We start from the raw sequence: 26,727 nt of genomic DNA on the forward strand, positions 1-26,727 counted from the left end.
GTCACACCTGGAGTGAGGTCATACCTGGAGCGGGATCACACCTGGAGCGGGGTCACACCTGGAGTGAGGTCATACCTGGAGCGGGATCACACCGGGAGCGAGGTTATACCTGGAGCAGGGGTACACTTGGAGCAGGGTTTCACCTGGATCTTGGTGGTCTCCGGTATTGTGGCTGCATCTGCTGCCGCGTCGGTGCCTGCTTGACACCAACTGCTACCATCCCTAATTAACTACGTCTGTACGAGGGACTACCAATGCTAATCGAGGGATTTCCAACACCTAGTGACAATGTGGCAGCCTGGAGAATAACACTTCTCAGTCACTGCCAAAGACATCAAGAGCTCCCAGCAAGCATGCTGATGCTGCAGGAACCAACGCACGGGCATCGATCGCAGGGACGCCCCACACCAACACACATGGACGTACTGAGGAGAGATGCTGGACAGTGCTGGCGAGCTAGCCAGATGCATGGTGGACTGAGACATATACTCTTCATTACAGCGGCTAATTACCCGCTGCATTTATATCTACACTAGTTCTGCTTAAGCACTCACAACTCGCTCCTTTTTAGAGACTTAACCACACATATATCTATCGATCAAGCCAGACGAAACAAACCAGTTAACTAAACTTCAAGCATGCCTTAAGGACATAAACACCTGGATGACCTGCAATTTCCTGATGTTAAACTCAGACAAAACTGAAGTTATTGTACTAGGCCCTGAGCACCTCCGAAACAAATTATCTAATGATATAGTTACTCTAGATGGCATTGCCCTGGCCTCCAGCACCACCGTAAGGAATCTGGGAGTTGTCTTCGATCAGGATATGTCCTTTAACTCTCACATAAAACAAACCTCACGGACTGCCTTCTTTCATCTACGTAACATTGCAAAGATCAGACACATCCTGTGTCAAAATGATGCAGAAAAATTAGTCCATGCATTTGTTACCTCTAGACTCGATTACTGCAATTCCTTATTATCAGGCTGCTCCAATAAGTCTCTTAAGACTCTCCAGTTATATTCAGCTCGGCTAACGCTAGCTGGGCTATCGTATCGTAGCATAACAGTAGCTTAGCAGTAGCTTAGCCGTTAGCGATGGCTTCTCCTCTCTCCTGCTCTCTCTCCTTCTCCTGCTCTCCCCTGCTCTGTGTGTCTTATGTTTAGTTATTCCTCTGCCTCCTTTAGAGCTAATGGTACATGTATTAGGTGTAGTGCATTCGCTGCATTGGAGGCGAGGGTTAGCGAGTTAGAAGCCCGGTTCTGCACTTTAGCTTCTTCTGTAGTTAGCCAGCCCCTAGCCGGTGCGGACCGGCCAAGCTTAGCTTCTGCTAGCCGTCCCCCGGCAACCCCCGAGCAGCCGGGAGGCTGGGTGACTGTCCGAAGGACGCGTAGTCGTAAGCTGAAGCCCACGGTTAACCACCAACCACTTCCCGTTTCAAACAAATATCCCCCACTCAGCGACACACCCGCTGAGAAACCAACTCTGGTTATCGGCAGCTCCATTTTGCGGAACGTGAAGTTAGCGAAGTCAGCTGCCATAGTTAATTGCATCCCGGGGTCCAGAGCGGGCGACATTGAATCATATTTGAAACTGCTGGCTAAGGATAAACGTAAATACAGTAAGATTGTTATTCACGTCGGCGGTAATGACACCCGGTTACGTCGATCGGAGGTCACTAAAGTTAATGTCCAATCGGTGTGTGCATATGCAAAAACAATGTCGGACTCCGTAGTTTTCTCTGGTCCCCTCCCCAATTTGACCAGTGACGACATGTATAGCCGCATGAAGTCATTCCACAGCTGGCTGTCGTGGTGGTGTCCAGCAAACCATGTGGGCTTCATTGACAATTGGAACCCTTTCTGGGGAATTCCTGGTCTGATTAGGAGAGACGGCATTCATCCTACTTTGGATGGTGCGGCTCTCTTATCCAGAAATCTGACCAAGATTGTTGGTGGAACAAATCCATGACAAACCAGAGGTCATTCCAGGACGCAGAGCTGTAGTCTTACACACTTCTCTGCGCTTCCATTAGAGCAGTTACCCACCCATAGCTTAACCCCAAACCTAACTGAGACTGTGTCTGCCCCACCTAAATTAATTAAATCAAAAGAGTGATATTGTGGTTTTAGCTGACGTGTGTCGCCTCACTGTTTTGAGTGATGCTCGTTCCGGTATATTTAGAGCGAGCAAGCGCGAGCCCGACGCTGACTTTCGTTGATTTCACGGCCACAGGTGTCGCTGTTAAGAAGCATTTCTGAAAGTTACAAATAGTCCATTTAACACAACATTCAGTCACAGTCAGTGCATGGAGTGCCCGTGGCGCGGAGAAGATCGTCCTATCATACTGTCTTGAATTAATTAATAAGAAAAAAAAGAAAAAAACGGCTCTCGGAGTGGGAGGTAGAGAGCGAAATAAATAAATATTGCCTTTTTAGGAACAAGCAACTTTCAGGCAGAGGATGAACGCTACTGGTGCAATGTTTGTAAAGATTAAGTAATGAACGAATAAAGAGATTTGTTTTTGATTTATTGCAGTTTGTATATGAACAGAACATTTGTTTTTATAAATCTGTCTTTAAAATGTATTTGATATTTTCCATCTATTCCAAAGCAGTTCATTCATTGTCCAGTTGATACATTCGTCCGTACAGACAGGCGGTGACCAGCCCACCGGTCATGTTTGAGTGTCTCATGGTCACTCTGCCATCTGCAGCTGTTTCCAGATGCTGTGGCTGCTCTATGACCATCTTACTAGCCAAAACTGATGGGTACACATATCTGGTCCCAAACCGCCCCTTCAACAGGAAGTCTATTTTAGACTCTGCCTCTTCCACTTTCTGTCCACAGGAACTGACCTCCAACCGTGCACAGCGGACTAGTGCACACACCTGCAACAGAGATATGATAAATGTGACAAGAGTCTCGTGAAGCAGTTTTTAAAATTTCCCAAATTCTTTTCATGCGTACCTGTAGGGCGAAGCGTCCGTCCACTATGTGCGTTCCAGCAAATGCTCCCAATGCGTAGAGCTCTTTACTGCCATCTTGTGGTAACCGACGGTACTGCAGGTGGCAGCAAAAGGTGCCGTTACACACGTTGACTTCGCCCTCTGTCTCGTTTAAGAGGACAAATGTAAATGGGTCGCGCATCATGGATGAGACGAAGGTGGAGGAGGGAGGAACAGAAGCAGCAGTTTCAGGAGGAGGAGGATCCAAACAGATCTCTTTGTGACAGGATCCAGAGTCTGTAGATGATGTGGGCTCACCCCTAACCACCCCCTCCTCCTCCGTGGCCACGCTCTGCCCCACCCACTCTGGGTCTAACACTGGCACCCTGGCCACCAGCAGCCTGCCCTCCTCTGGGTCTCCTTTCTGGGCGTGGTGGTAGATGGCAGAAAAAGGGGTGTAGATACCACTTCCTGTCATTTTTAGTTTGTCTTTACGAAGGTTGGCCGCTAGCAGGGTGACATTGGCACCCAAGCTGAACGCCTGCTGGAACTGGACTGAGTCCAGTAGGGGCAACGTGTTCATCCAGGCCGTGGGGAAGATCAGCTGACGTACACCCTGAAAGGGATACAAGGAGAGGAGGATGTGAGGAAAAGAGAAGACCAAACACAGTAATGCAGTACAGAGTTTGAGTGTCTGTTTTTCTACCTTCTCCACCAGAGTAACTGTGGGCTCGTGGAACAGGATGTCAAAGCAGATGATGAGACCAAACCTCCCAGCAAAAGGCGTATTGAACGTTATGATCTCAGGTTGCGGCGGCGTGTCAAAGGACTCCTCAAAGAAAAGGTTTTGTTTATGATAGCGTGCCACCAGCAGGCCATCTGACCTGTATGAAAGAAGACTCTGTGAACAGTTCACTAGGAAATGATGTAGCCTACTGGTGCACTTGCCGGTCTTCAGCTAAACTACTTCTTTTTTACTGCACCTGAAAACCACGTTGGTGTTGAACTGCCAGCGTCCATCAGAGGGACAGGAGGAGGAGGGGTCGGTCTTCAGAGGGCAAGGCTGCAGGTCAGCCATGTTGGCCACCAGGTAGAGGTTGTAACGACGGGCCATACAGCTCAACCGCTGGAGAACCTGTGAAACAAAACCACACTCAAAGTAGGATTCATATTCACAAACTGGTGGTCTTTCCATGTCAGTGTATCGTGTCAGAATGCCCGTTGCGTTCAATAACAACATGAACTCTCAAAGTGTAATCGTTCACCTCAGTGTTGTTGTGTTTGTCCGGTTCTGTGCAGGGGTTCCAGCTCTCCTGCTGGGGGTCAGGAACGGTTTCTAGGTAGCCAGAGATGGACGAACGGCTGAAGTTGTAACCCTGAAGACCATCTTCTGGAAACACCAGGATCTGGGCACCCTGACCAAGAGAAGATGAGGGCAGAGTATAGAGATGAGACAAGCTTCATTACGCTACAGTAGTTATGAATCCTATGACATTAAATGTGCTTCTTTCTGTCGACATGCAGAGAAATACACCGATGACTGAATATTTGTATTAATATTATCCTATGCTTTTTAGTTATGCTGCTGATCAAACATAAACTGATTGTTAAATTTAACGGTAACTAGGGGTGCACCGATTCCGGATCGGATATCGGGCTGATACTGACTCAAATAGCTGGATTGGGTATCGATGACAATGGATCCCAATCAATTCAATTCAATTCTATGTTTATATACTATATACTGTACATTATATAATGGGATTTTGTTTAAGTTTTGACCAATTCGTTGCTACATTAAAAAGGTTTACACCGGAATTGGAGTTCCTGTTAATTTTCGAAGATTTTTTTACCAAGTTGTTGGTGTACAATTTATTATTTTAATAATAATAATTCACTAAATTTATGTTCCATATTTATTTGTTACATTTTGTTTTTACAAAGTTAGGAAAACAATATTTAAGTCAAGCCTGTTGTTGCCTTGCACATAAAAGAATGATCCCATGTGTGTGATACACTGGTATCGGATCGGTACTCAGTGCATCCCTAGAGGTAACTGGTTATGATCCAAGCTCAGGTAACTGTTAAATAGTCTGCAATGTATAGCAAGTGACAACGCCTGAGGCTTTACTTAAAGGGTCCAAGGACCAATGCAGTGAAGAGTTAAAAATGAACAAGAATATATGTAATATTGTTTCACTGTTTCAGCAAAACAAATATGGTCATGAAAAATTGAGTTTGACATTGGAGATAATTTAAGTATTTTTTTTATTATTTTTTGAAATATTTTCTCCCTACTTTCAAGCATAACACTATGAAGGATATCAATACTGGATAAACATATATATATATAACGCTCTCCTGACCTGCTGAGCGGCCCGGGCAGCCTGCTCCTCGTAGATATCCAGGTTTTTCTGCATGTGCTGCAGGGCATCGCGGCGGGACAGGGGGACACGAGGCTCCGGGTTCAGGATCAAGTTGTGCTCATAAACAGCAGCAACGTACGAGGAGTCCAGGACTGTGGACTCTGTTTGACCAGCGGCCGACGTTAAAGAGCAGCTGACAAAAACAACAACAACCAGCAAACACATTGTTTCTTCCCTGAGAGACATGGCCGATGTTACCCAGAGGCACTAGTTAGCCTCCCCCACACCTGAGAGGACAAAGGTCAGTCAACACTCAAATGTGTGGAAAGAGAGATAACTGGTTGCTCTGTGTATTCAACCTTGAGGCAAAACGTGTCATGTGCTCTTGGAAAACGGGAAAAAAATCAATATAGACATGAAGGCAATCCAGGCACTCCAAAATACTTCAACAAGTGGCAACGAGGAAGGAATATCTATTTTAAAAAGCCTTTATTGCAGTGGCTGGCCTGCCTGAATTGCCTTCCTGTCTATCCACACTCAAATGTGATTAATATTCACAGACTGGTGATGTGTCCATGTCAGTGTATCGTGTGAGAATTAGGGTTGAACGATTTAGAAAAAATATCTTATTGCGATTATTTTGTCTGATATTGCAATTGCGATATTAGAGGGAATGATTATTATTCTCATTTTCATTGATAAACATATTAAAATGATTACGGTGGGATTTTTGCAGGAATCTGTACCGAACAAAGATGTTTTCTTAAAGGAACAGTGTGTAACATTTTGGGGGGATCTATTGGCAGAAATGGAATATAATATTCATAACTGTGAATGCATTAGTGTATAATCACCTAAAACTAAGAATCATGTTTTCGTCAGCCTAGAATGAGCCTAGTTTTTACATTACCTGAAGATGACCGTAGTTCTCCTACATGCTTAAGAAACAGCCGCAGAGTGTAAAACCGTGGTACCGCCAGCCGCCGTCTGATTTCCGTCGCTCCTAGTGTAGGATTATTATGGTAAGGATGACCTCTGAGCGAGGGGAACGGCGTTACCGCGGTTTTGACCTTAGCAGCTGACGATCGGCAGTCTTGGAAAGGGACACTACACACTGTACCTTTAAGTCTGTGGATTATGATGTGTAGGCCAGGACATGTTTAGGACATCCCTGCAGCACGACGATATTTAATTTTAAATGGTACTTTGACACACATTTTGCCTTTAACAAACATAGATTTCGATAAAATTTCAATTAATTGCACAGCCCTAGTCAGAATGCCCGTTCAATAACAACATCAAATCGAAAAGTATGATTAAGCACCTCAGTGTTGTTGTATTTGGCCGGCTCTGTGCAGGGGTTCCAGCTCTCCTGCTGGGGGTCAGGAACGGTTTCTAGGTAGCCAGAGATGGACGAACGGCTGAAGTTGAAACCCTGAAGACCATCTTCTGGAAACACCAGGATCTGGGCACCCTGACCAAGAGAAGATGAGGGCAGAGTATAGAGATGAAACAAACTTAATTACTCTACTGTAGTCATCTGTCAGCATACAGACAAATACAACTTCTCCTGATGACTGAGTTTACTCGGGTACACCGACTCGTTTGCAGCAATATATACCCGCCTTCAGTTCAGACAGAGGGTGGAAAACGGTGCTGCAGCACAGCCGGTAGGAGAAAAGTAAAGCTTTTTTTTTTTTAAATGAAAGCATGTAAACATGTTCTAATAGAAAACCAAGATAGAAGTATGAATATGAAAATGAGCATAATAGGTCCTCTTTAAATTTAGTGGTCTCTGGTTATGATCTAAGCTCAGGTAACTTAAATATTCTGCAATTTATAGCAACAGCTGTGACATCTGGGACTTTACTTAAAGGGTCAAAGGACTAATGCAGTGGAAAGTTTGAGTTAAAAATGTACAAAAATGATGACACACAGGACAAAGTGTCTAATACTGTAACAAGTTTGACTTTTACTGAAGAAGAGCAATAAGCAACGTTAGTTTTTCAGGCAAATAAAACAAACATTTAACTCTCTCCTGACCTGCTGAGCAGCCCGGGCAGCCTGCTCCTCGTAGATATCCAGGTTTTTCTGCATGTGCTGCAGGGCAGCGCGGCGGGACAGGGGGACACGAGGCTCCGGGTTCAGGATCAAGTTGTGCTCATAAACAGCAGCAACGTACGAGGAGTCCAGGACTGGCTCTGTTTGAACAACGACCATTATTAAAGAAAAACTGACAACAACGAACAGAAACATTGTTCCAATCTTCCCTGACAGACATGAACGGTGTAAACCAGATGGACAAGTTACACCATAGCACCTGAGGGCTCAGATGTCCTACTGAGGTAAACAGCAGCTGATCTTTATGTTTCAGACTGAGGGGATGAGAAGCTCCCCTTGCGATATAGTGTACAGTATAAACCTGGATCCACATTCACAGTTGTGGTTTGTGCAGCAGCTCCATGTCTTACATTTTCAAATAATTATCGGAAATGACGTAGATAACTGTGGTTTTGGGAATTCCTGGATGACTGCGTGGCAGTAAACGAGGTGGATACGTCTCATCGTGCAGGTTGAAATGTCATAAAAACAAAGTAATTCGGCCTCTCAGAATATTCTCACCCTGTAGGGTTGTGACTGGGAGTCATCCAGGAATTCACAGAACCATAAACCTTGAGAAAGTGAAAGGTGCTGTCCAGGAATCCACCGCCACACAGATCTCTGATAATTGCCAACCATGATGTGGTCACACCCCTGGCATAATGAAAGTTGGAAGGAGCCTGCAGGAGCCCAATGAAACACCCCAACCTTGCTCCTTTGCCTTTTTGCGTTCTGGGAGAGCCTAGGGTATTCACGTGGCCCGCTTCGGTGCTTCTCTTGCTGTTTGTGGGAACCAGAGCTTCTTTAGAGGGTCTCCAGACTAAAGGTCTTCCAACTGACGCAGCCTTTCCTCTCTCACAGAGTGGCAGAACGCTGCAGGTAGTGGCGACTCGGACAGGGCTTCTCCAAGGTGACCTACACCCAGACACTTGGTGCACACCTCACGGTCAGATAGGGGGTCAAGCAAGGAAATCTGAGCAACAACTGTGACAAGACCACAGGATGTGAATCGGACCCTCTAGGGTCACCTTCTAATCCTCACCTTCACCTTTATTGAAGTGTAATCCAAGTGAGAACCGTGGATGGCCACAAAATGTGACGGACATCCGAGTCACATCCACTTTGTTTACTGCCACTGACAGGAAGCAATGAAACTGAACTACTGGACTGGCTGGACGGATTGAGACTTTATTCTTCTTCGAGCGATCGTAGCGGACATTGATGTCGGTCACTCAAGCACATTGGTATTATGACAAGAAACAAATGTGTAACAACGGAACCAGTCTTGGTTAGAACATTTGTTTTTGATATTTTTCTCCTCTAACACAACCATCTATTCCAAAGCAGTTCATTCGTTGTCCAGGTGATACATCCTTCCGTACAGACAGGCGGTGACCAGCCCACCGGTCATGTTTGAGTGTCTCATGGTCACTCTGCCATCTGCAGCTGTTTCCAGATGCTCTGGCTGCTCTAGGATCAGCTTACTAGCCAAAACTGATGGGTACACATATCTGGTCCCAAACCGCCCCTCCAACAGGAAGTCCATTTTAGACTCTGCCTCTTCCACTTCCTGTCCACAGGAACTGACGTCCGATCCTGCACAGCGGACTAGTGCACACACCTGCAACAGAGATATGATGAATGTGAGTTCATTTCCTGCCATCCCTGAACAGCAGCCTATAAATATTGTATTCCCAACAGCTCCATCTCTCAAAAAGCACAATATCTATTATGTATATGAAACTTTCATCTCTGCAGACAACATCTCTTGATGCATTGAGAGAGGTGTGGCAGGCTGATCTGAATTTACAATTTACAGATGTTGAGTGGTAAGGGTGGTCCTTTGCCAGACTTCATCTGTCTAAAGTCAGAATCTCAAAGATGCATCCATCAGTTGATGATTCTTGTAATAGAGACTCTCAGGTTACTGGTCCTCCATTTTTGATGCTCTATCCAAAATACTTGAAAGACAAATAGATCCAAATTCTCTTACAGACATTTTTGGTATCCAATGTAAGGACGATCATCTTCCTAGGGCATCGCTTATGTCACTCTTTTAGCCAGCTCATCTTACTCAATTGGAGGCAGGCCTACCCTCCCTCCTTTAAAATTTGGATCAGAGATACACTACAATTTTTAAGCTAGAAAAGATAAGATTTGCTCTACAAGGACCTAAGGATTTTAGCAGCGTATGGCAACCTTTCAATACATATCTGCTTGAGCAACTGTGAGATTTGTAGTATGGTTTGTTTTCATCATTTGTTGCAGAATTTGTTTACTGTAAACCATCACGCACACATACAAACACACACCTTGTCTATTGTTGTTGTTGTTTTTTTAAGTCTCCTTTTTAAATTCTTATTTTGTATTATTATTATTACTAATTTAATATGGGGATTATCTTATTTTATTACATTGCTTTGTTGAATACTCGATTCTGATTGGTCAATCACGGCATTCTGCGGTCTGTTATTTCTTTATAGCAGACTGTTGCTATGTATGACAGACCGTTGCTATGGGCGCCGTTCTGACGTTGGTGGACTTGGTGAGAGACTCTTCCGCTTTGCATCGGGGTCCATCGCCCTGTTGGGGATTCTTTCACAAACAATGACCGGCTCGCTGTACATTATCCCTTACATACTTGATTTTGTTTATTTCCTTAAAAAAAGATGAAAAGTGTTTTCTGTACTTATGTATACGGAAATTTTTTTTTTTTTAAATGAAAACTAATAAACAAAGTGGGAAAAAAATGTGACAAGAGTCTCATGAAGCAGTTTTAAATATCCAAAATTCTGCTCATTCATACCTGCACAGCGTAGCGTCCGTTCACAATATGCGTTCCAGCAAATGCTCCCAATGCGTAGAGCTCTTTACTGCCGCCCTGCGGTAATCGCTGGTACTGCAGGTGGCAGCAAAAGGTGCCGTCACACACGTTGACTTCGCCCTCTGTCTCGTTTAAGAGGACAAATGTAAATGGGTCGTGCATCATGGATGAGACGAAGGTGGCGGAGGAGGAGGAAGGAACTGAAGAAGCAGTTTCAGGAGGAGGAGAATCTAAACAGATCTCTTTGTGACAAAATCCAGAGTCTGTAGATGATGTGGACTCACCCCTAACCACCCTCTCCTCCTCCGTGGCCACGCTCTGCCCAACCCACACTGGGTCTAACACTGGCACCCTGGCCACCAGCAGCCTGCCCTCCTCTGGGTCTCCTTTCTGGGCGTGGTGGTAGGTGGCAGAAAAAGGGGTGTAGATACCACTTCCTGTCATGATCAGGTCGTCTTTACGAATGTTGGCCGCTAGCAGGGTGACATTGGCACCCAAGCTGAACGCCTTGTTGAACTGGATTGTGTCCAGTAGAGGGAGCTGGTTCATCCAGGCCGTGGGGAAGATCAGCTGACGTACACCCTAAAAGGAGAGGCCAATATTAGGAAAAGAGAAGTCCAAACACAGGAATACAGTTTGAGTGTCTGTTTCTCTACCTTCTCCACCAGGGTAACTGTGGGCTTGTGGAACAGGATGTCAAAGCAGGTGATGAGACCAAACCTCCCAGCAAAAGGCGTATCAAACGTTATGATCTCAGGTTGTGGCGGCGTGTCAAAGGCATCCTCAAAATAGGGGTTGTGTTTATGGTAGCGCGCCACCAGCAGGCCATCTGACCTGTATGAAAGAGGATTCTGTCAACACTTCAATAGGAAATGATGTAGCCTACTGGTGCATAGGGGTGTAACAATACATCGATCTGGATCTATATATCGATTCAACGATCCAATATCATCGATGCAAAATGAAAACATTGATACATGTCTTCATCTAAAGATACGCCTTTATTTTGAAGTTCTTAAACATGAAAAATGTGGCACTTAATAGTGAATAACAGGTCTATTCTTATTATTTTTAAATTTAAAAGTCTGGAAGAACCCAGTAAAAAAAAAAAAAAATTAAATATAAATGAAATATATATGAAATATGACATCCTCTCATATCGATGGCAGACCCCTGAATTAAATCGAATCGTGGCAGACTTGATTTTTTACACCCCTACTGTGCACTTGCCGGGTTTCAGCTAAACTATTTTACTTCAGCTAAGCTACTTTAAGGTCTGCACTGCACCTGAAAACCACGTTGGTGTTGAACTGCCAGCGTCCATCAGAGGGACAGGAGGAGGAGGGGTCGGTCTTCAGGGGGCAAGGCTGCAGGTCAGCCATGTTGGCCACCAGGTAGAGGTTGTAACGACGGGCCATACAGCTCAACCGCTGGAGAACCTGTGAAACAAAACCACACTCAAAGTAGGATTCATATTCACAGACTGGTGGTGTTTCCATGTCAGTGTATCGTGTCAGAATGCCCGTTGCGTTCAATAACAACATGAAATCTCAAAGTGTAATCGTTCACCTCAGTGTTGTTGTGTTTGTCCGGTTCTGTGCAGGGGTTCCAGCTCTCCTGCTGGGGGTCAGGAACGGTTTCTAGGTAGCCAGAGATGGACAAACGGCTGAAGTTGAAACCCTGAAGACCATCTTCTGGAAACACCAGGATCTGGGCACCCTGATCAAGAGAAGATGAGGGCAGAGTATAGAGATGAGACGAGCTTCATTACTCCAAAGTAGTTATGAATTCTATGACATTAAATGTGCTTCTTTCTGTCAACATGCAGAGAAATACACTGATGACTGAATATTTTTATTAATATTATCCTATGTTTTTTAGTTATGCTGCTGATCAAACATTAGCCGATTGTTAAATTTAACGGTAACTAGGGACGCACCGATTCCGGATCAGATATCGGGCCGATACTGACTCAAATAGTTGGATTGGGTATCGATGACAATGGATCCCAATCTATTCAATTAAATTCTATGTTTATATACTATATACTGTACATTATATAATGGGATTTTGTTTAAGTTTTGACCAATTCGTTGCTGCATTAAAAAGGTTTACACCGGAATTGGAGTTCCTGTTAATTTTGAAGATTTTTTTACCAAGTTGTTGGTGTACGATTTATTATTTTAATAATAATTCACTAAATGTATGTATTTATTTGTTACATTTTATTTTAAAAAGTTAGGAAAACAATATTTAAGTCAAGCCTGTTCATGCCTCACACAAAAGAATGATCCCATATGTGTGATACACTGGTATCGGATCAGTACTCAGTGCATCCCTAGAGGTAACTGGTTATGATCCAAGCTCAGGTAACTGTTAAATAGTCTGCAATGTATAGCAAGTGACAACACTTGAGGCTTTGCTTAAAGGGTCCAAGGACCAATGCAGTGAAGAGTTAAAAATTAACAATAATTTATGTAAAATTGTTTAACTGTTTCAGCAAAACAAAATATGGTCAGGAAAAAATGAGTTTGACTTTGACATTGGAGACAATTTAACTATTTTTAAAAATTTGCTTGAAAGCTTTTTTCCCTACTTTCAAGCACAACACTTTAAAGGACATCGACACTGGATAAACAGAATTTCTTAAGTGAGCAATATGCATTTCTTTGACTGAAAAACTAAACATTCAACTCTCTCCTGACCTGCTCAGCAGCCCGGGCAGTCTGCTCCTCGTAGATATCCAGGTTTTTCTGCATGTGCTGCAGGGCAGCCAGGCGGGACAGGGGGACACGAGGGTCCGGGTTCAGGATCAAGTTGTGCTCATAAACAGCAGCAACATAGGAGGAGTCCAGGACCGGCTCTGTTTGACCAGCGGCCGACATTAAAGAGCAGCTGACAAAAACAACAACAACCAGCAAGAACATTGTTTCTTCCCTGAGAGACATGGCCGATGTTACCCAGACGCACTAGTAAGCCTCCAGCACACCTGAGAGGTCAAAGGTCAGTCAGCTGAGTCATTGCTGGTTTAGAGCTGATAAGCTCCACTTGCGACATATTGTTGTCTTTACTGTATGAATCTGCAGCCACACGACCTGTAGTTTGTGCAGCAGGTCCACGTCTTACATTTTTCAAATAGCATACTTATCTATTTGTGAACGGATCACAGAAAACAGACAGCAACCTGGCAGCGAGCATGACACAAACAAAACGTTTATTTTGAAAGGACCGGAAACATAAGGCACATAACCCGGAAGCACTTTACAAATCTGCCCTTCTTACAACCAACATGATCTTGAGGACTAAACTTTGAGATAAAACGTTGTATATAACGTGAACGCTTTGTTTAAACATATGACGACGACTTCGAGAAAACTTCTGTGTATTTTTTTTCACGTGTTTGTCTGACGCCTCCACACGTGTTTGACCAGGAAGTGCATTCACATTAGCATTAGTCCTGTAGTAACCACAATGTCAACAGCACCGGAGGTACCGACAGCAGGAGGAGCAGCAGACGCCCCCCTGTCTAAAACCAGCCAGATGTTGAAGAGCTGCTGGAGCTGTCGGATCATCTCCGGTGGAGGGTTGATCCTGTCTGGAGCTTATGTTTACCTCGCAGCCCGCAGAGTGATGCGACAAGGTGGACCCATCTCGATGGGGACGGTGGCGCAGATCACATTCGCGGCTAGTAAGTTTATTTGTCTGACTTTTGATATTGCCCAGTTATGTTGCTTCTTTTAAAGTTTTCTTTATTTCTTTATTTTTTTTATCTATTTATTTTTCATGAATTACATTTTTTTATTTATTTTTTCTCTTTTTTCTCTACCTTTTGTTTTATCCATATTTCATACATATCAGACATTTTTCCTTTTTCATTAAGACATTTCCATCTTGGACTAACCACTGGCGCACTTTACACTATACATCCTATATACCACTTTATAGACTGCACATATTACATTTATTTATTGACGGACTGTACACACTATGTTCACCCATTCACTCTGTATCTTTGATATCTCTTATTTTTTCTATATTTTTTTGAAGAAATAAATGCATAAGCTTGTTTTTATCTTTCAGGTTTGGCTGCATGGGGAATGGTCATCATCGGTGATCCAGTAGGAAAATCGCAGAAGAAGACGTGAAGGCTGCTCAGGAACTCATAAATGAATAAACGTTTAAAATGACTCAAACATGGACTGCAAGGTGTTGTGCAGATGTTCATGGACAACATCACACCCAAGTTAAAGAAGTGTGTGGATGGACCAAGCATCTTTCAATGTTGGAAGATATAGATTGGTTGAATTAAAGATATATTTAATCAAAAAGGCAATTATACATTTCTGTCATCATTGAAATGTTATGCATAAAAACACATTTTTTAAATTCATTGGGAAAAAAATGTATTTCTTACATTTTAATGCAGAAACCATTTAATTCATACTCTAAACAGAAACTTTCTTTAGATATCATTATCAGGACTGAGTGAGTGAGTATATTATTTAACACTCAATTTAATTTGAGTTATTGGAGTTCATTTTGTACGACGGAGCATTAGGGCCACATTGAGGAAAAAATAAATAAATCTGAGGTTTAGGTTTACGAGAAAAAAGTCGTAATATTATGAGAATAAAACTAGAAGTTTACGAGAAAAGGTGGTAATATGAGAATAAAGCTAGAAGTTTACGAGAAAAAGAATCGTAATATGAGAATAAAGTCAGAAGTTTACGAGAAAAAAAAGTAATATTTTGAGAATAAAGTCATATTATAATGTAGTAATTTTATGTTATTGTAGAGGGGAAATAGAGCAGCGTGGCGCCTGTGTGAAAATGAGGAACGTGGAGCATCTTGTAAAGTTGTACTTTAGTAAAGGTTTCACAAATAACAAAATACTTAAATCTTTTGGCACATCAGCACCACATTATCATAAGTATCAGGACCTTGAAAAGATTGTGCAAGAAACTGCGTTTATTCCGAAGAAAGAACCACACGGTCCTGATGGGGAAATTGCATCTTTTGTGGAGGAGGAAATTACTTTTTTTCTCGTAAAGTTATAACTTTATTCTCTTAATATTCCAACTTTTTTTCTTGAAATAGTATGACTTTTTCATTAAATTACGACTATTTTCTCGTAATATGACTTTATTCTCGTAATCTCCTATTTCTTTTCCCTCAATGTGGCCCTAATACTCCGTTGTAATTTTGAGCATGAAAAACAAAGCTTTAAAAAAATAACTACAACATTAAAGCTGCAGTGGGTAGAATTGGAGCAAATGAATCAAAGTTAAGTCAAGTTATTTTATAAAACTGTCACTATATCCTGACAGTAGTGCATCAGACCGGTAATCTGAAAAAAATCATGTACCTCTGTGTCCTCCGGTGCTCCTCATGGCATCTGCAAGATTTCACAGACCGGAGGAAAACAACCAATCAGAGCCGAGCTGGAGCCTGTCATCTCTGAGCAGCTGTCAATCACTGGAGAACTCTGATCAAACGGTCAAACTAGGCAGCGCTGATCAAATATGAATCAGTATTCTGTTAGTTATTCCTATTTCTCGCCTCAAATGTTTTCAGAAACATCTTGTAGTGTACTGTTTAGCTGTAAAATGAGAAAGTTTGTGACCCGGCAGCCATGTTGAGATCAGTTGAGGAAATACCAAGCAGCTGGAGCAAAATGCAGCAAGCAACTGTACTGAAGACAGCATAAACACTACGGGTCAGTTAGTTTGAGTTACCTTTTATTAGTGTTATACTGATCTGAGCACAACTGCTCACAAGGAAGAGTTTGATAAGCATGATGCAAAAAAACACCCTAAAGTCATTTTCAGTCGCGTAAAATGATCATGACATTCTGATTGATTTTTTTTTTTTTAGGTTAAAGAAAAATATGAAAATAGAGTTGACAGTACATTTAGGCACACTATTAACACATACTGTACACAGATATGCACAATTTTCATTATCATAGATTCATAAATACTGGGGTTAAAAAAAAAGAAAAGACAAGCCTTTCCTGTATGGAGAGATGTGCAGAAAGTTAGAAGTGACACCTCCTCCACCGTGGGAACAAATAATATTTCACCTCCCAGTGAGCGAGGCTCCGGTTCACGTCCTCCTACTCGGCCGATCAGAGTCCACCAGGGCCGCTCAGTGCAAGCGGAACCAAAGCAGACGAGGGAGTTCCATCCAATGACTGCAGCAGAATGGGGCTCCGTCCAGCCAATGGGAGAGACCCTCCCACAGTTGCTACAGGTAAGTGCTCATTAGCAGTGATTTCATTGGTCACAGGAGACGGCTGTCCTGTGAGCCTATTGGACAGGAGGCGAGGGGGGTGGGGGGGGGGTGGTCCCTCCAGCTGTCAGTTAATAACAAAGATCTTTTCACACTCAACAAAACAGGCTTGAATGCATAAAACGCCACATATGAGTTAAAAAGAAGCAGTTGTTTGAGGCCGCTATTGAACTAGTGATAGCCCAATGAGTTAATCATCGGGCCACTGCCCAACTGATACCAAAAACAGATTCTGTACGAGTGGGCGAGGGATAAAATACCCCCCACACACACCAAAAAACCAAACAGAAAAAACTCAGACTTATAAAACAAGTCTGTAAAATGAACATTGTACTTTTACAACAACGGAATGTAAAGTTGTTGGGATGAGAAGACGTTTCTGGGGAAGCTTCTTTCATGTTTTCTACCATTAAAACAATTACTTTTTTTCAGTATACAATGATTCAAAATGCACATGCATTAAAGAAAAAAAAAATATTGCACAAAATTAAAGACATTTTCTCTGAATAAAAGTGGATATATCTCCATCTTGATTTCCTTTGTAACGTTCAGTCAAGTGAAGGAGAGCTACCTCTAGCGTGCGTCTCTTGGTCAGTATATATCGTTTTTAAGGCTGGTTCACTAGCTCACACTGGCACAGTTTCTGACTGAAGAGGGTTGCATCTTCGTGCTAAACACACACACACACCCATTCACACAAAAAGTCTACACGAGCCAAATACATTAGACCAGAGAGTACATTCTTTGATTGGACAGCCGGAGCTGAGCCTCCCACTACTGCAACACACACTTCGGTGTGTCCTCACAGCGTCACCTTTTAGCTCGTTAAAGGTTTGCGTCCTCTTTCCTCACATGATTAAGGATATGAAGCACAGTATCGCTCAGAGTATCCCCACATCAAACCAGTGCACACACACGTACGGAACAGCATGAGCTTTGGTCGTCACAGGTTATTATGACAGTAGCGTTAAAGGGGAAGTGGGGATATTCTTTGAGGGTCATGATGTAACACTTCGGAAAGAAAAAAAAAATGTCTCGAGAGAGAGGCTGGAAAAAAATGCAGACGATAAAAATCTAAATCATCTCTTTTGACCCATATTTGTTCAGTCACATTTTTAAAAACAGCGCCTTTTTAACCCAGTGCTATTGACATATTTGGTTGCTATGAAAACAAAATATTGTTTGCATGTTTAGTGTGCAGCTTTCGCAGATAAAATGTCTACAGCATGAGGGTAAGTTTGACTACAGCTGAGGGGCCGGGTCACTGAGATGGTAGAGAGTGTCGGCCAAAAGACAGAAGCGGGAAGGTAAGGCAAGGTGTGGGTCTATGCTATCTACTCCTGCAGTTTAAAAACAATTCAGTATTTGTGGTCTGCTCTCTAGACCAGGAGAAAGCAGCATTGACTGGCCCAGAAATAAAGCTAAACACAACTAAAAAGTCCAAAAAGGAGGAGGAAAAATATCTAAACTAAAAGAAAAGAGTGCCATGTCCAGTCTTGGTGCAAATTACAGGATTTGTGTTTGTGTGTGTGTGTGTGTGTGTGTGTCACAGAGTGAGAGGAGGGCAGAGTGTGTGTTGTTCATCCTTCAGTTCTGTCTTGACAGAAATAATCAGCTGGATAATCGGGAGTGTTTTCACTGAAAAGAGTGTGTGAGGGAAGTGGAAGGGCAGAAATCACACACATACCTCGACGTTCACATCAAGACCCCTCCACCCCACACTCTCACTCTTAGCTCTCAAGTCTGTGTTTGTGTCAGGTCGGCCCATGTCCCGTCGCCTCCGTCCTCTCCTGTCACCTCTTGAGGGAGGAGGATTTGTGTTTCTGGCCGTATCTGTGGATGCGTGGCGAGCGGGAGTGCAGCTTGACAAAGAGCTCGGGGAATTTGTACTGGGGGAACATCGTCTCCAAGAAGCCCTCCAGGAAAACATAGACTAGCCGACGGTTCATGGGTTGGTACTGAAACATGTCGAAGACGCGGAGTATGCCCTTTCTTGTGGTGTCCGCTCCGATGATGTGCTTCAGCTCGTCTGAGGTGGGGAGAGAAATATATAGTGGTTAGGACTTGAGCATGCACAAACTCTCATGGGGACAGGGGGGGGGAATGACAAGGAGGAACCTTTTCCTCGTGGGTTCATTTTTGCCCCGAGTGAACAGCCGTGCAGTACTTGGGCTGACCAGAGGAGCATTTAGGACACTTAACCTCTTCCACTCCTTGAAGGCACCGGCGCCCTCGGCCAACTTTACTGTCTTTCAGAGGCTGTAGCAGGCTCTGAAAGACGCAGGTTTTAGAGCCAGAGTGAAGATACTGTTATCACGTGAAACTAGAAAACCTAAGGTTGTACCATTGGTACCAACCAGGTCAGGCTAAATAATGCTCAGAGGATGTAGATTCCTAGGTAGATTGACAATAAGGGGGTCTCAGCTCTTAATAATGATTAATGACTAGAAGAACTTGACATACAGTGCTGAGCTGCATCTCAAATTCATCTTTAGGTTCCTAGCTTTCATATGATGTACATCACTTCTATGTGACATCTACTGTTGACCTGCTATCTCCCCCTAAAGACCCCCTGTACCCCCTAAAAAAGACAAAAACGTGTCTATGGTAAAGAGGGCTGGAGTGGAAAAGGTTAATTCCCCCTCTAATGTGGCATTAGGAGAAGAATGAAATGGAACTAGTTAAATAACAGACATGAAACTCAAGGAAAATTACAGAAAAGTAAACATAACCACATTTTTTACAAAATAAAAGGTTCAAAAGGACAGATGAAAAGCAGCTGCTGGAAAAATGGTTATACTAACAATACAGACAATAAAGCACATGTAAATATGACAAGCTATCTGCGTGTCTTCTTCCTGTTCTGTTGAGCTCAGATACACCCCTATAGATTTGTGCTTGATCGGAAGTGTTTTCCAACGGTATGTTTCAGTTGTACAAGAGAGAAGGCTTCAAGGATGGATGAAGCAGTCCTAAACGGGGCTGGGTGATAACTAGATAAACTGTGTGTGTGTGTTTTTACCTGGCATGATGCCCAGCAGACTGGTCTTGGCAGCTATTCGTGTCCTCATGCGGATGCTCTTGTCCCGACGGGGCGGCGTCTCAGCCAGAATACCGTTGGGCCAGTAGGAATCCCTATACGGAGACAGAGCCACTGAAGGTTATTCATAATGCTTCTGACCAATCAGAGTCATCTGAAAGAAAAGGGGAGGGTTTACCTGAACTTCTTCACGTAGTCTGCAACCTGCTCAGGTGAAGTCAAGTAGTCCACATGATCCACTATTTTCCTACAGAGACAAAGGAAAGATGATTCAGGTTGTGTGATGCTATTTACTGCCCTTTACTTGACTTCAGATTGTCTGGAGCTCTGAACATGCGTGTGCTTGTGTTGAGTTTAGGTGTGTGTGTGCAAACATCCTGTGATCTGTGAACTTTAATGCTATGATGCTCAGGTGGAACTGGTTCTGCAATAAAGATACTGACTGTGCATCTTAGGCCATGAGATGTTTGTCTAAAATACTGTATATCACCTGTGACATAAAGATCATCCTGCAGAAAATACTTTGAGTTAACCATAGTTCTAAAACCAAATGAAGTTCTGCAGGATTGTTAATAGGTCTGGTTGAGTTTGGGATCATTTATAGACATGCTCTGGTGGAGCACAGAAGGTTATTAACATAAATAAAACATGTCTAAATAGTCTTGCTGTGTATGCTGAGTCTTCTCTGTGTATATTGTGTCTCTGACCTGTTGATGGTGTCTCCATACGTGGCCCGGATCAGCTGCTGCAGCAGGTTCTTAATGTTCCTGCGCAGCCACTGGTTTTTCTCCTTAAGGTCAAACACTTCGTCCATCAGTAGCAGCATTACCCTCAGCGGGATGTTATCATCCACCTGGACACACAAATAAACATATGAATGACCATTTAAATAAATAAAATCACAAGGAAATGAAAGAAAGAAAACGCCCAACATGCCCACCGACTCACGTTGTCATCAAGCTGAGCGGAAACTCGACAGTGTTCAGGGTCGATGTCAGACTTGGGGAGGAGCGGAGGCACCTGGAAAAATAGAAGAGGATAGTAAGACGTTGGATGAACTAACTTAAAGAGGAAACTGGTTTATTTACAGTTGTATCAAGGCTACGTGGCCAACATTTGTGAGGATTGGTGCCCTATAACGAGCCCGATCATTATAACTACAGCTACAACTACAAAAACTGTTTTGTGAGGTCACATTGACTTTGACTTTTGAGCACCAAAATCTGATCAGTTCATCTTTGAGTCCAAGTGGACGTTTCATGCCAAATTTGAAGATATTAGCTCAAGGCGTTCCTGAGACATCACTGGAGCGGAGGCATAAAAACTAAAACTGAAATTAATTTACGTTCATTTTTATTTTATTTAAAAAAAAATGTACCCAGGCAGTATCGCTTCAGCTTAGTTTTACTTAAAGGATGTAGTTTTTATTTAGTTTCAGTTTACTAAAACTATTTTTCACCTGCTTATTTTCATTTTTGTTTCAAATCAAAACAAAAAAGCTAACAGACCATATCAAACAGAAAAAGACACTTTCACACTGATTAAAAAATAAAACTACAACAAAAATAGTTAACTGCTTTGCTTTCCTTTATTAGGATGCAAAGTGTGATGGTGTTACCTTGAGTATGGACTGTTTAATGTCCTGACCCAGTCTTTCTGACATGCGGCCCATGTTATCAGAGACCTTGGTCATGCCCTCGGCCAGACTGTCTGGCAGGCCCTTCACCACGTTGGACACGTTTCTCATCGAGCTCCTCAGAGGATTTACAAATGTGTCTATCTGATGGGGGAATAAAACAAAAAGGAGAAAGTGTACTTTAGAAAACCGCCACTCCTTTCTCTATGATTGAATAAATGTGAGGAGTATGCATTCACAAGAACAACTGAAATCTTAACTATATACATTATAAATCTGCAGTTATTTGGTAATAAATAAATGACACAGAGACATGTATTCCTTGTTTGAAAAAAAATGTAGTGACCTTGCGTGCAAACTCTCCCTTGCCCTTGCTGTAGGCCTTGTTCTCTAGGAAGTCGTAGACATAAGGAATCAGAGTTGGACAGGCCTTCACCATCTCTGGGTTCAGCAGCAACTGGAACACACACGCACAAGTTATTGATATACGCTCCATAAAGGCATTTAAAATGTGACTAGTCAACGCTAATATATAAAACTGTTACCTGTAGGTATGCATTGAGGTCTTTTTTCCTCTTTTCTAAGAAGTCTCTGTCCATGTTGTTAAAGGTCTTCTTCCCTGGCAGTTTGAGGATCGACGTCAGGTTCTCAAACTAAAACAGAATATATACAACACTCAGGAGGTGACAACCAAGTTAATGAGATATTGCTCCCATAGACTGTATATACAGATGGACCAGTGGGCAACTCAGGGTCTGAGAAGTGAAGCCAAATACGGAAACTTGCATTTTTTCTAATAGCCAGCAGGGGGCGACTTCTCTTGTTGTAAAAAGAAGTCTGATTGTATAGAAGTCTATGAGAAAATGACCCTACTTCTCACTTGATTTATTACCTCAGTAAATATTGGAAACATGAGTTTATGGTCTCAATCTCTAGTTTCAAGTCTTCTTCAATACAGCATGATGTTCATTTAGCAAATTATGGTCCCATTTAGAGTCAAATAGACCATAAAGCAGGGGATGCTTTAGGGCGTGGCTACCTTGTGATTGACAGTTCGCTATCACGGCGTTGTCCGGTCTGGGAGTTGTCCGTGTTTTCGTCTTACAACTTTAACACTTTCACAGTGTGTTTTCAGTTCATCAAAGTTAATTGTGACATTTGGTCGCCTAAAAATGTCTTATTCAGCGTTCAGTTGTACTTAGCTCCACCCTCTCGTGTCACTTCTGGTTACAAAAGACCAAGATGGCGACAGCCAAAATGCTGAACTCGATGCTTCAAAACAGCACTCCATAAACCAATGGGTGACGTCACGGTGACTACGTCCACTTCTTATATACAGTCTATAAGAAGGACAACATGACAGCTTCCCAAACTGAAGCCAAAAAATCTCGATCGCCCCCCCGGTGGCTGGCTGCAGTATAGGTCATAAACCCCGCCCCCCCAATGTTAGCGGACGGGACATGGGCCAAACTAAAAAGTCAAAAGTACACCCTCAAATATTTGTTCCCAAAGATAGTTTCTGTCATTTTAGGTAGTTCTTATCACGCTGATGCATGTTCAAGAGTTAATTTTTCTGATAGGTTTGGTTTTAATTAGTTATGTGAGCTGTGTGCTTTAAAAAAGGGGGTGAGACGTCATGATCAACAGCTGTGATTCTCTAATCATTAACAAGCTGCGCCCATAAGCTTGCGACTGGTTCGGGCGGGTGACCTCGATAACGCGGCTCCACCAACAGATCTCTACTGCGCAGACTCAGGCTCCAAATGATGCCATAATCTTAAGATGTCAGCTCCCATATCCGGGATATTTTAGCTTCACTTCTGGGCAGTGGGAGGAAGTGGAAACGCGTCGTCCATCATTATATACAGTACATCTGGTTGCTCCATGTTTTAACTCACTAAAATCAACTTCTGAATAACTGGTGCATACTCACACACACCTGTTCGGTGATCCTCATATGGAAGTCGTGGAAGTCAGAGTAGCGGCGATAGGTCTTCCAGCAGTCCTCGCTGCCGTCCTGGCTGCGTCTGAACACAGTGATGGCGTACAGCGCGTAGGTCTTACCGTGGTCGTTGCACACCCCTGCAGCACCCCAGAAGCCGGGGAGACAAGGGTCAGCTACTGCGCCCGGCAATACATCCAAAAATGGTAATGGAGGATGAAGGGGGCGGATGAGAGCAGAAAAGAAAAGACGGGAACAGAAAGAAAAGTATGTGGAGGTTCAAAGTGTGTGTGGGGGGAAGGAAGCGCAAGCAAAAGAAAGAATGCAGAGCAGAGGGTGTGGAGATGTGATAAAAGGGAGGAAGATGGGACAGAATGACAGGAAAGGTGACGGAGGGAGGGAGGGAGGAAGGAAAAACAGAAAAACAGTGAAAGTGATAAAATGAAAGAAATAAAGAATACTGAAACAGTATGAAGTGACAAAGCAGACATGATGAATGGAGCTAGGAAGTGAAAAGTTGAAAGAAAAGACATGCAGGGAGGGACTAATGGGCTAACAGATACCCAATATACATAACAAATTCATATACTCTCAACATAAACAGTTACAACACCCAAACCCCAAAGTGAAAGTCAGATGAAGTGTTTTTAAACCTGACATGCACCACCTGACATGCACAAGTTGCCAGAACCGTGTTAATTCACAACCCTACATCAAAGATTGACTGGCAAAAAGTGCCGGAGAGATTTCAACCAGTGTTTCCCAAACATTTATTTTGGGGACCCACCTTTTAAAAAGGACAAACCATCGCGACCCAATTCACAATAGGCCTCATCTATAGATCGTGAGAAGAGCGAATTTGTGCTTAAATGAACGTTCCTGATCATTTTTACTGCCATTCCCGCTTCACTTTTATATTATCTTGAATAGGTAAACCAAACGTATTGACGAGATACACATTTGATAAATCACAACTTCGTTTTATGCACGTTATTGAAAACATATACACATGTTAAATTCTTTATAAATGAGACCAAATAAATACATTTAGGTGGAGTTAACAGGCTCTCGTTTTTTTTTCCTCTCATCAGTAAAACAAACAGGATGTACTCTGAACAGAACAATACGAACATTCAGCCTCCCTCATGTGGCTCAAAGGTGTACTGCAGATATGAATCTTAATTAAAAGACTATGGAAGAAATTCTGTAAAATGTATTTTGTGACCCTAATAAAATCTCCTGCGACCCTCCTGTGGGTCGAAACTCGGTCTTTGGGACTGACTGATTTACACACAGTCTTATGCTTTAAGACTTTATGGCAATAACGCTCAATTTGTTTTGAGGAGTGTATAAGAATGTGTGTGTGTGTGTGTGTGTTTACCTGTGTCGGAGATGAAGGCATGTAGGTGCATAGTTTCATCATGGCAGGAGTTGGACAAGTCGTCCAAAGACTGAAATCACAAGGAACAAGTCGTCATTTAGCAACGCAGTTTGCTAACAATAACACAGCAGAGTGCTGCTTCACTGTGGATGAAGTGTCTCCACATCAGCATTTCTCTGAGCCCTGCTGCAACAAGAAGTGAAGAAGCCTTACTAGGTTTATGCTTCCTGTGGGAGAGCCATTGAAGGATTCTCCATCGCCGTCGTCAGAACCCCGGTAGCTCGGCTCTTTCAACATGTCCAACTCTGCTAGCATGCGGACGTAGAGAGGGCTCTGCTTGAAGGAGGGGTAGTAGCGTTCATCACGTAGCATCATTTCATACACCTGGGGTCAAATAATGTGTGAGAATATTTGTTAACAGGTGGAAAACAGACACCAAAAGCTTTGCAAATAAGTCAAATAAAATCCCAAAATGTGTATTGGCATGATTCATAAAATTCCCTCATACACATATAAAACTCTGTTGAAAAGATTTAGTACATTTCTCTGGATTTCATCAAATATCTCTGGCGTGGGGTCGTCTTTCTGTAGCTTCTCCCCTAGTGTTGTTACGGACGTTTCGTCCACCTGCACCCTAGGAGACGCCTGATGGGGAAGAAAAAGAGCAGATAGACGCCGTTAGATACTTTCTTAAAATTTTGTATGACACAGACTGAAGAAAGCAGTGCTGTAAAGAAGTGCATTTGTTCATAATTTACCAAGAAATTACAGGAATATAATCAGATCTTCTTTTTAATGTTAATCTCATTTATGGCTGAAATTACTTTTGACGTCAAACACTCATGTGATCCCTCCCACCTTGTCCGAGAGGTATTGTTCGTAGACACCCAGCGCGGCGGCCTTCAGCAGCCCCTTGGTGGCGCTGGGCTGCTTCTTGCCATCTTTCTGCCAGCCCTGCATGGCCTCCAGCTGCTGCTGTGCCGTCACCCTGTAGCCCTCCACAGTGAGCCAGAAGAACAGCTCTGCCTGGGCCCCCGCTGCCTGCATGAAGTCTGGATCAACAGACACATGACAGTTGGTCCAAATGGTGTCTGTCTACTATATTGCTTCACTCTGGTTACACATACATGCACAGTTAGTGGGCCAGCGCATTGAACGTTTAGTACTTTTGGCAGCTTGTGGTCTCTTGTAACTAAAGATCCATCTACTGTTACACTCTTACAACACTCTTATACTGCGGCCCCGCTCCTTCCACTTTATTAAACTTTGGTACGTTACAATTTTTGAATTTGTGGAGACGTTTTTTAATATGAAATCATATTAAACATTTTGAATGACAGAACCAGCCATAATGTTTAAGATGTTGGCTCTTGCTTATTTTCCACATCAGATCTGACACAACTTGGCTTGCCTCCTAGTTTGCACACACACAAACACGCTCTAACGTAATCTGATCTGTAAAGCGGAGTGACCTTTTAAAGTCTCTGACGAGGTCATGTGGGACTGAAAAAGAGTGCGCGTCTAACGAGACAGGTCGGGGTTATAAATTCTAGAGAAATGGAATGAGTCATGGATTATAAAGATGATTAACAGAAATGTTCAGGATTAAGGCCGTGGGATGACTACAGTGACGTTTGGCATCCGTGGTTCATGTGATGATGTATTTCCAGAATTACCCATGAAGAACTGCAGGGCTATGTTGTGGATGAGGATGTGGTCCAGTGGGATAACGCACAGCTTGCCAAAGTTGGCTGCCAGCTTCAAGGCATCCACCTCCTACACAACACAGGAAAACGGATAAGTGAAGTCTGACACACAAAGCAGAAATGATAAAAACTGTACTCTTTGTCTGGCTGACTCCAAAAGATAACTAACAAACTGACTTTGAGCCATCGCAGCTGGTTCTTGGAGACAATGTTTTACCATCACACTAACAATGAGTGATGTATGGTTTTACTGGATCCTCCGGTGTAAGCACTGCAGATTCTCACCTTGCCAGAGTGTAGTCTCTGGATCCTGGTCTCACACACCTTCTTCACAAACAGAAGACTGTTAATCTGGTTCTTGATCACATTGATGTCTAAAGGACAGAGAAAGAAAGACATCAAGGGAGGAGATGAAAGCAGTGCATTTATTTAGCCACGCTTTACCTTTGTGCTTCGTGTCTTCCTACTCACATGGCGAATTAAGCCCCCG

The 26,727-nt window shown here is 43.0% G+C and overlaps 5 protein-coding genes across 12 annotated transcripts in view; 1 reads left to right on the forward strand and 4 right to left on the reverse strand.

Annotated features, from left to right (window-relative positions):
* Nucleotides 1–2,520: 2,520 nt before the first annotated feature.
* On the reverse strand, nt 2,521–5,612 carry LOC141754042 (biotinidase-like). The gene is made up of 6 exons (XM_074612818.1): nt 5,318–5,612; nt 4,217–4,366; nt 3,935–4,086; nt 3,658–3,835; nt 2,974–3,567; nt 2,521–2,894 (listed from the first exon to the last, which is right to left on the reverse strand). The coding sequence occupies exons 1-6, from the start codon at nt 5,561–5,563 to the stop codon at nt 2,622–2,624; spliced, it is 1,593 nt and encodes a 530-aa protein (XP_074468919.1). The 5' UTR covers nt 5,564–5,612; the 3' UTR covers nt 2,521–2,621.
* An 840-nt stretch (nt 5,613–6,452) lies between these two features.
* Nucleotides 6,453–8,669, reverse strand: LOC141754043 (biotinidase-like). Its single transcript, XM_074612819.1, has 3 exons — nt 8,466–8,669; nt 7,361–7,518; nt 6,453–6,791 (listed from the first exon to the last, which is right to left on the reverse strand). The coding sequence occupies exons 1-3, from the start codon at nt 8,521–8,523 to the stop codon at nt 6,591–6,593; spliced, it is 417 nt and encodes a 138-aa protein (XP_074468920.1). The 5' UTR covers nt 8,524–8,669; the 3' UTR covers nt 6,453–6,590.
* LOC141754038 (biotinidase-like) lies at nt 8,586–13,334 on the reverse strand. The gene is made up of 6 exons (XM_074612816.1): nt 12,947–13,334; nt 11,811–11,960; nt 11,529–11,680; nt 10,898–11,075; nt 10,224–10,823; nt 8,586–9,038 (listed from the first exon to the last, which is right to left on the reverse strand). Exons 1-6 carry the CDS (start codon nt 13,187–13,189, stop codon nt 8,766–8,768), a joined length of 1,596 nt encoding a protein of 531 aa, XP_074468917.1. The 5' UTR covers nt 13,190–13,334; the 3' UTR covers nt 8,586–8,765.
* Nucleotides 13,335–13,560: 226 nt separating this feature from the next.
* Nucleotides 13,561–14,574, forward strand: LOC141754044 (distal membrane-arm assembly complex protein 1-like). The gene is made up of 2 exons (XM_074612820.1): nt 13,561–13,929; nt 14,322–14,574. The coding sequence occupies exons 1-2, from the start codon at nt 13,713–13,715 to the stop codon at nt 14,384–14,386; spliced, it is 282 nt and encodes a 93-aa protein (XP_074468921.1). The 5' UTR covers nt 13,561–13,712; the 3' UTR covers nt 14,387–14,574.
* Nucleotides 14,575–15,962: 1,388 nt separating this feature from the next.
* snx13 (sorting nexin 13) overlaps nt 15,963–26,727 on the reverse strand; it is a 28,814-nt gene continuing 18,049 nt past the window's right edge. For 3 of the 8 annotated variants that reach the window (XM_074612811.1, XM_074612807.1, XM_074612809.1), the window contains exons 11-26: nt 26,523–26,611; nt 26,208–26,307; nt 25,390–25,583; nt 25,072–25,176; nt 24,745–24,915; nt 24,532–24,601; nt 23,938–23,985; nt 23,142–23,290; nt 21,754–21,861; nt 21,555–21,665; nt 21,191–21,352; nt 20,521–20,592; nt 20,280–20,425; nt 19,751–19,819; nt 19,555–19,667; nt 15,963–18,561 (exon numbers count right to left, since the gene is read on the reverse strand). In XM_074612811.1, the coding sequence (XP_074468912.1) occupies nt 18,326–18,561; nt 19,555–19,667; nt 19,751–19,819; nt 20,280–20,425; nt 20,521–20,592; nt 21,191–21,352; nt 21,555–21,665; nt 21,754–21,861; nt 23,142–23,290; nt 23,938–23,985; nt 24,532–24,601; nt 24,745–24,915; nt 25,072–25,176; nt 25,390–25,583; nt 26,208–26,307; nt 26,523–26,611 (1,943 nt within the window). In that variant the 3' untranslated portion in view covers nt 15,963–18,325. The remainder of the gene's footprint in view (nt 18,562–19,554; nt 19,668–19,750; nt 19,820–20,279; nt 20,426–20,520; nt 20,593–21,190; nt 21,353–21,554; nt 21,666–21,753; nt 21,862–23,141; nt 23,291–23,937; nt 23,986–24,531; nt 24,602–24,744; nt 24,916–25,071; nt 25,177–25,389; nt 25,584–26,207; nt 26,308–26,522; nt 26,612–26,727) is intronic. The other 5 variants (XM_074612815.1, XM_074612813.1, XM_074612814.1 and 2 more) reach the window with 3 other exon arrangements.

The sequence above is a fragment of the Sebastes fasciatus genome, chromosome 17 (genome assembly GCF_043250625.1).
Source record: "Sebastes fasciatus isolate fSebFas1 chromosome 17, fSebFas1.pri, whole genome shotgun sequence".
In the NCBI taxonomy this organism is placed as follows: Eukaryota; Metazoa; Chordata; class Actinopteri; order Perciformes; family Sebastidae; genus Sebastes; species Sebastes fasciatus.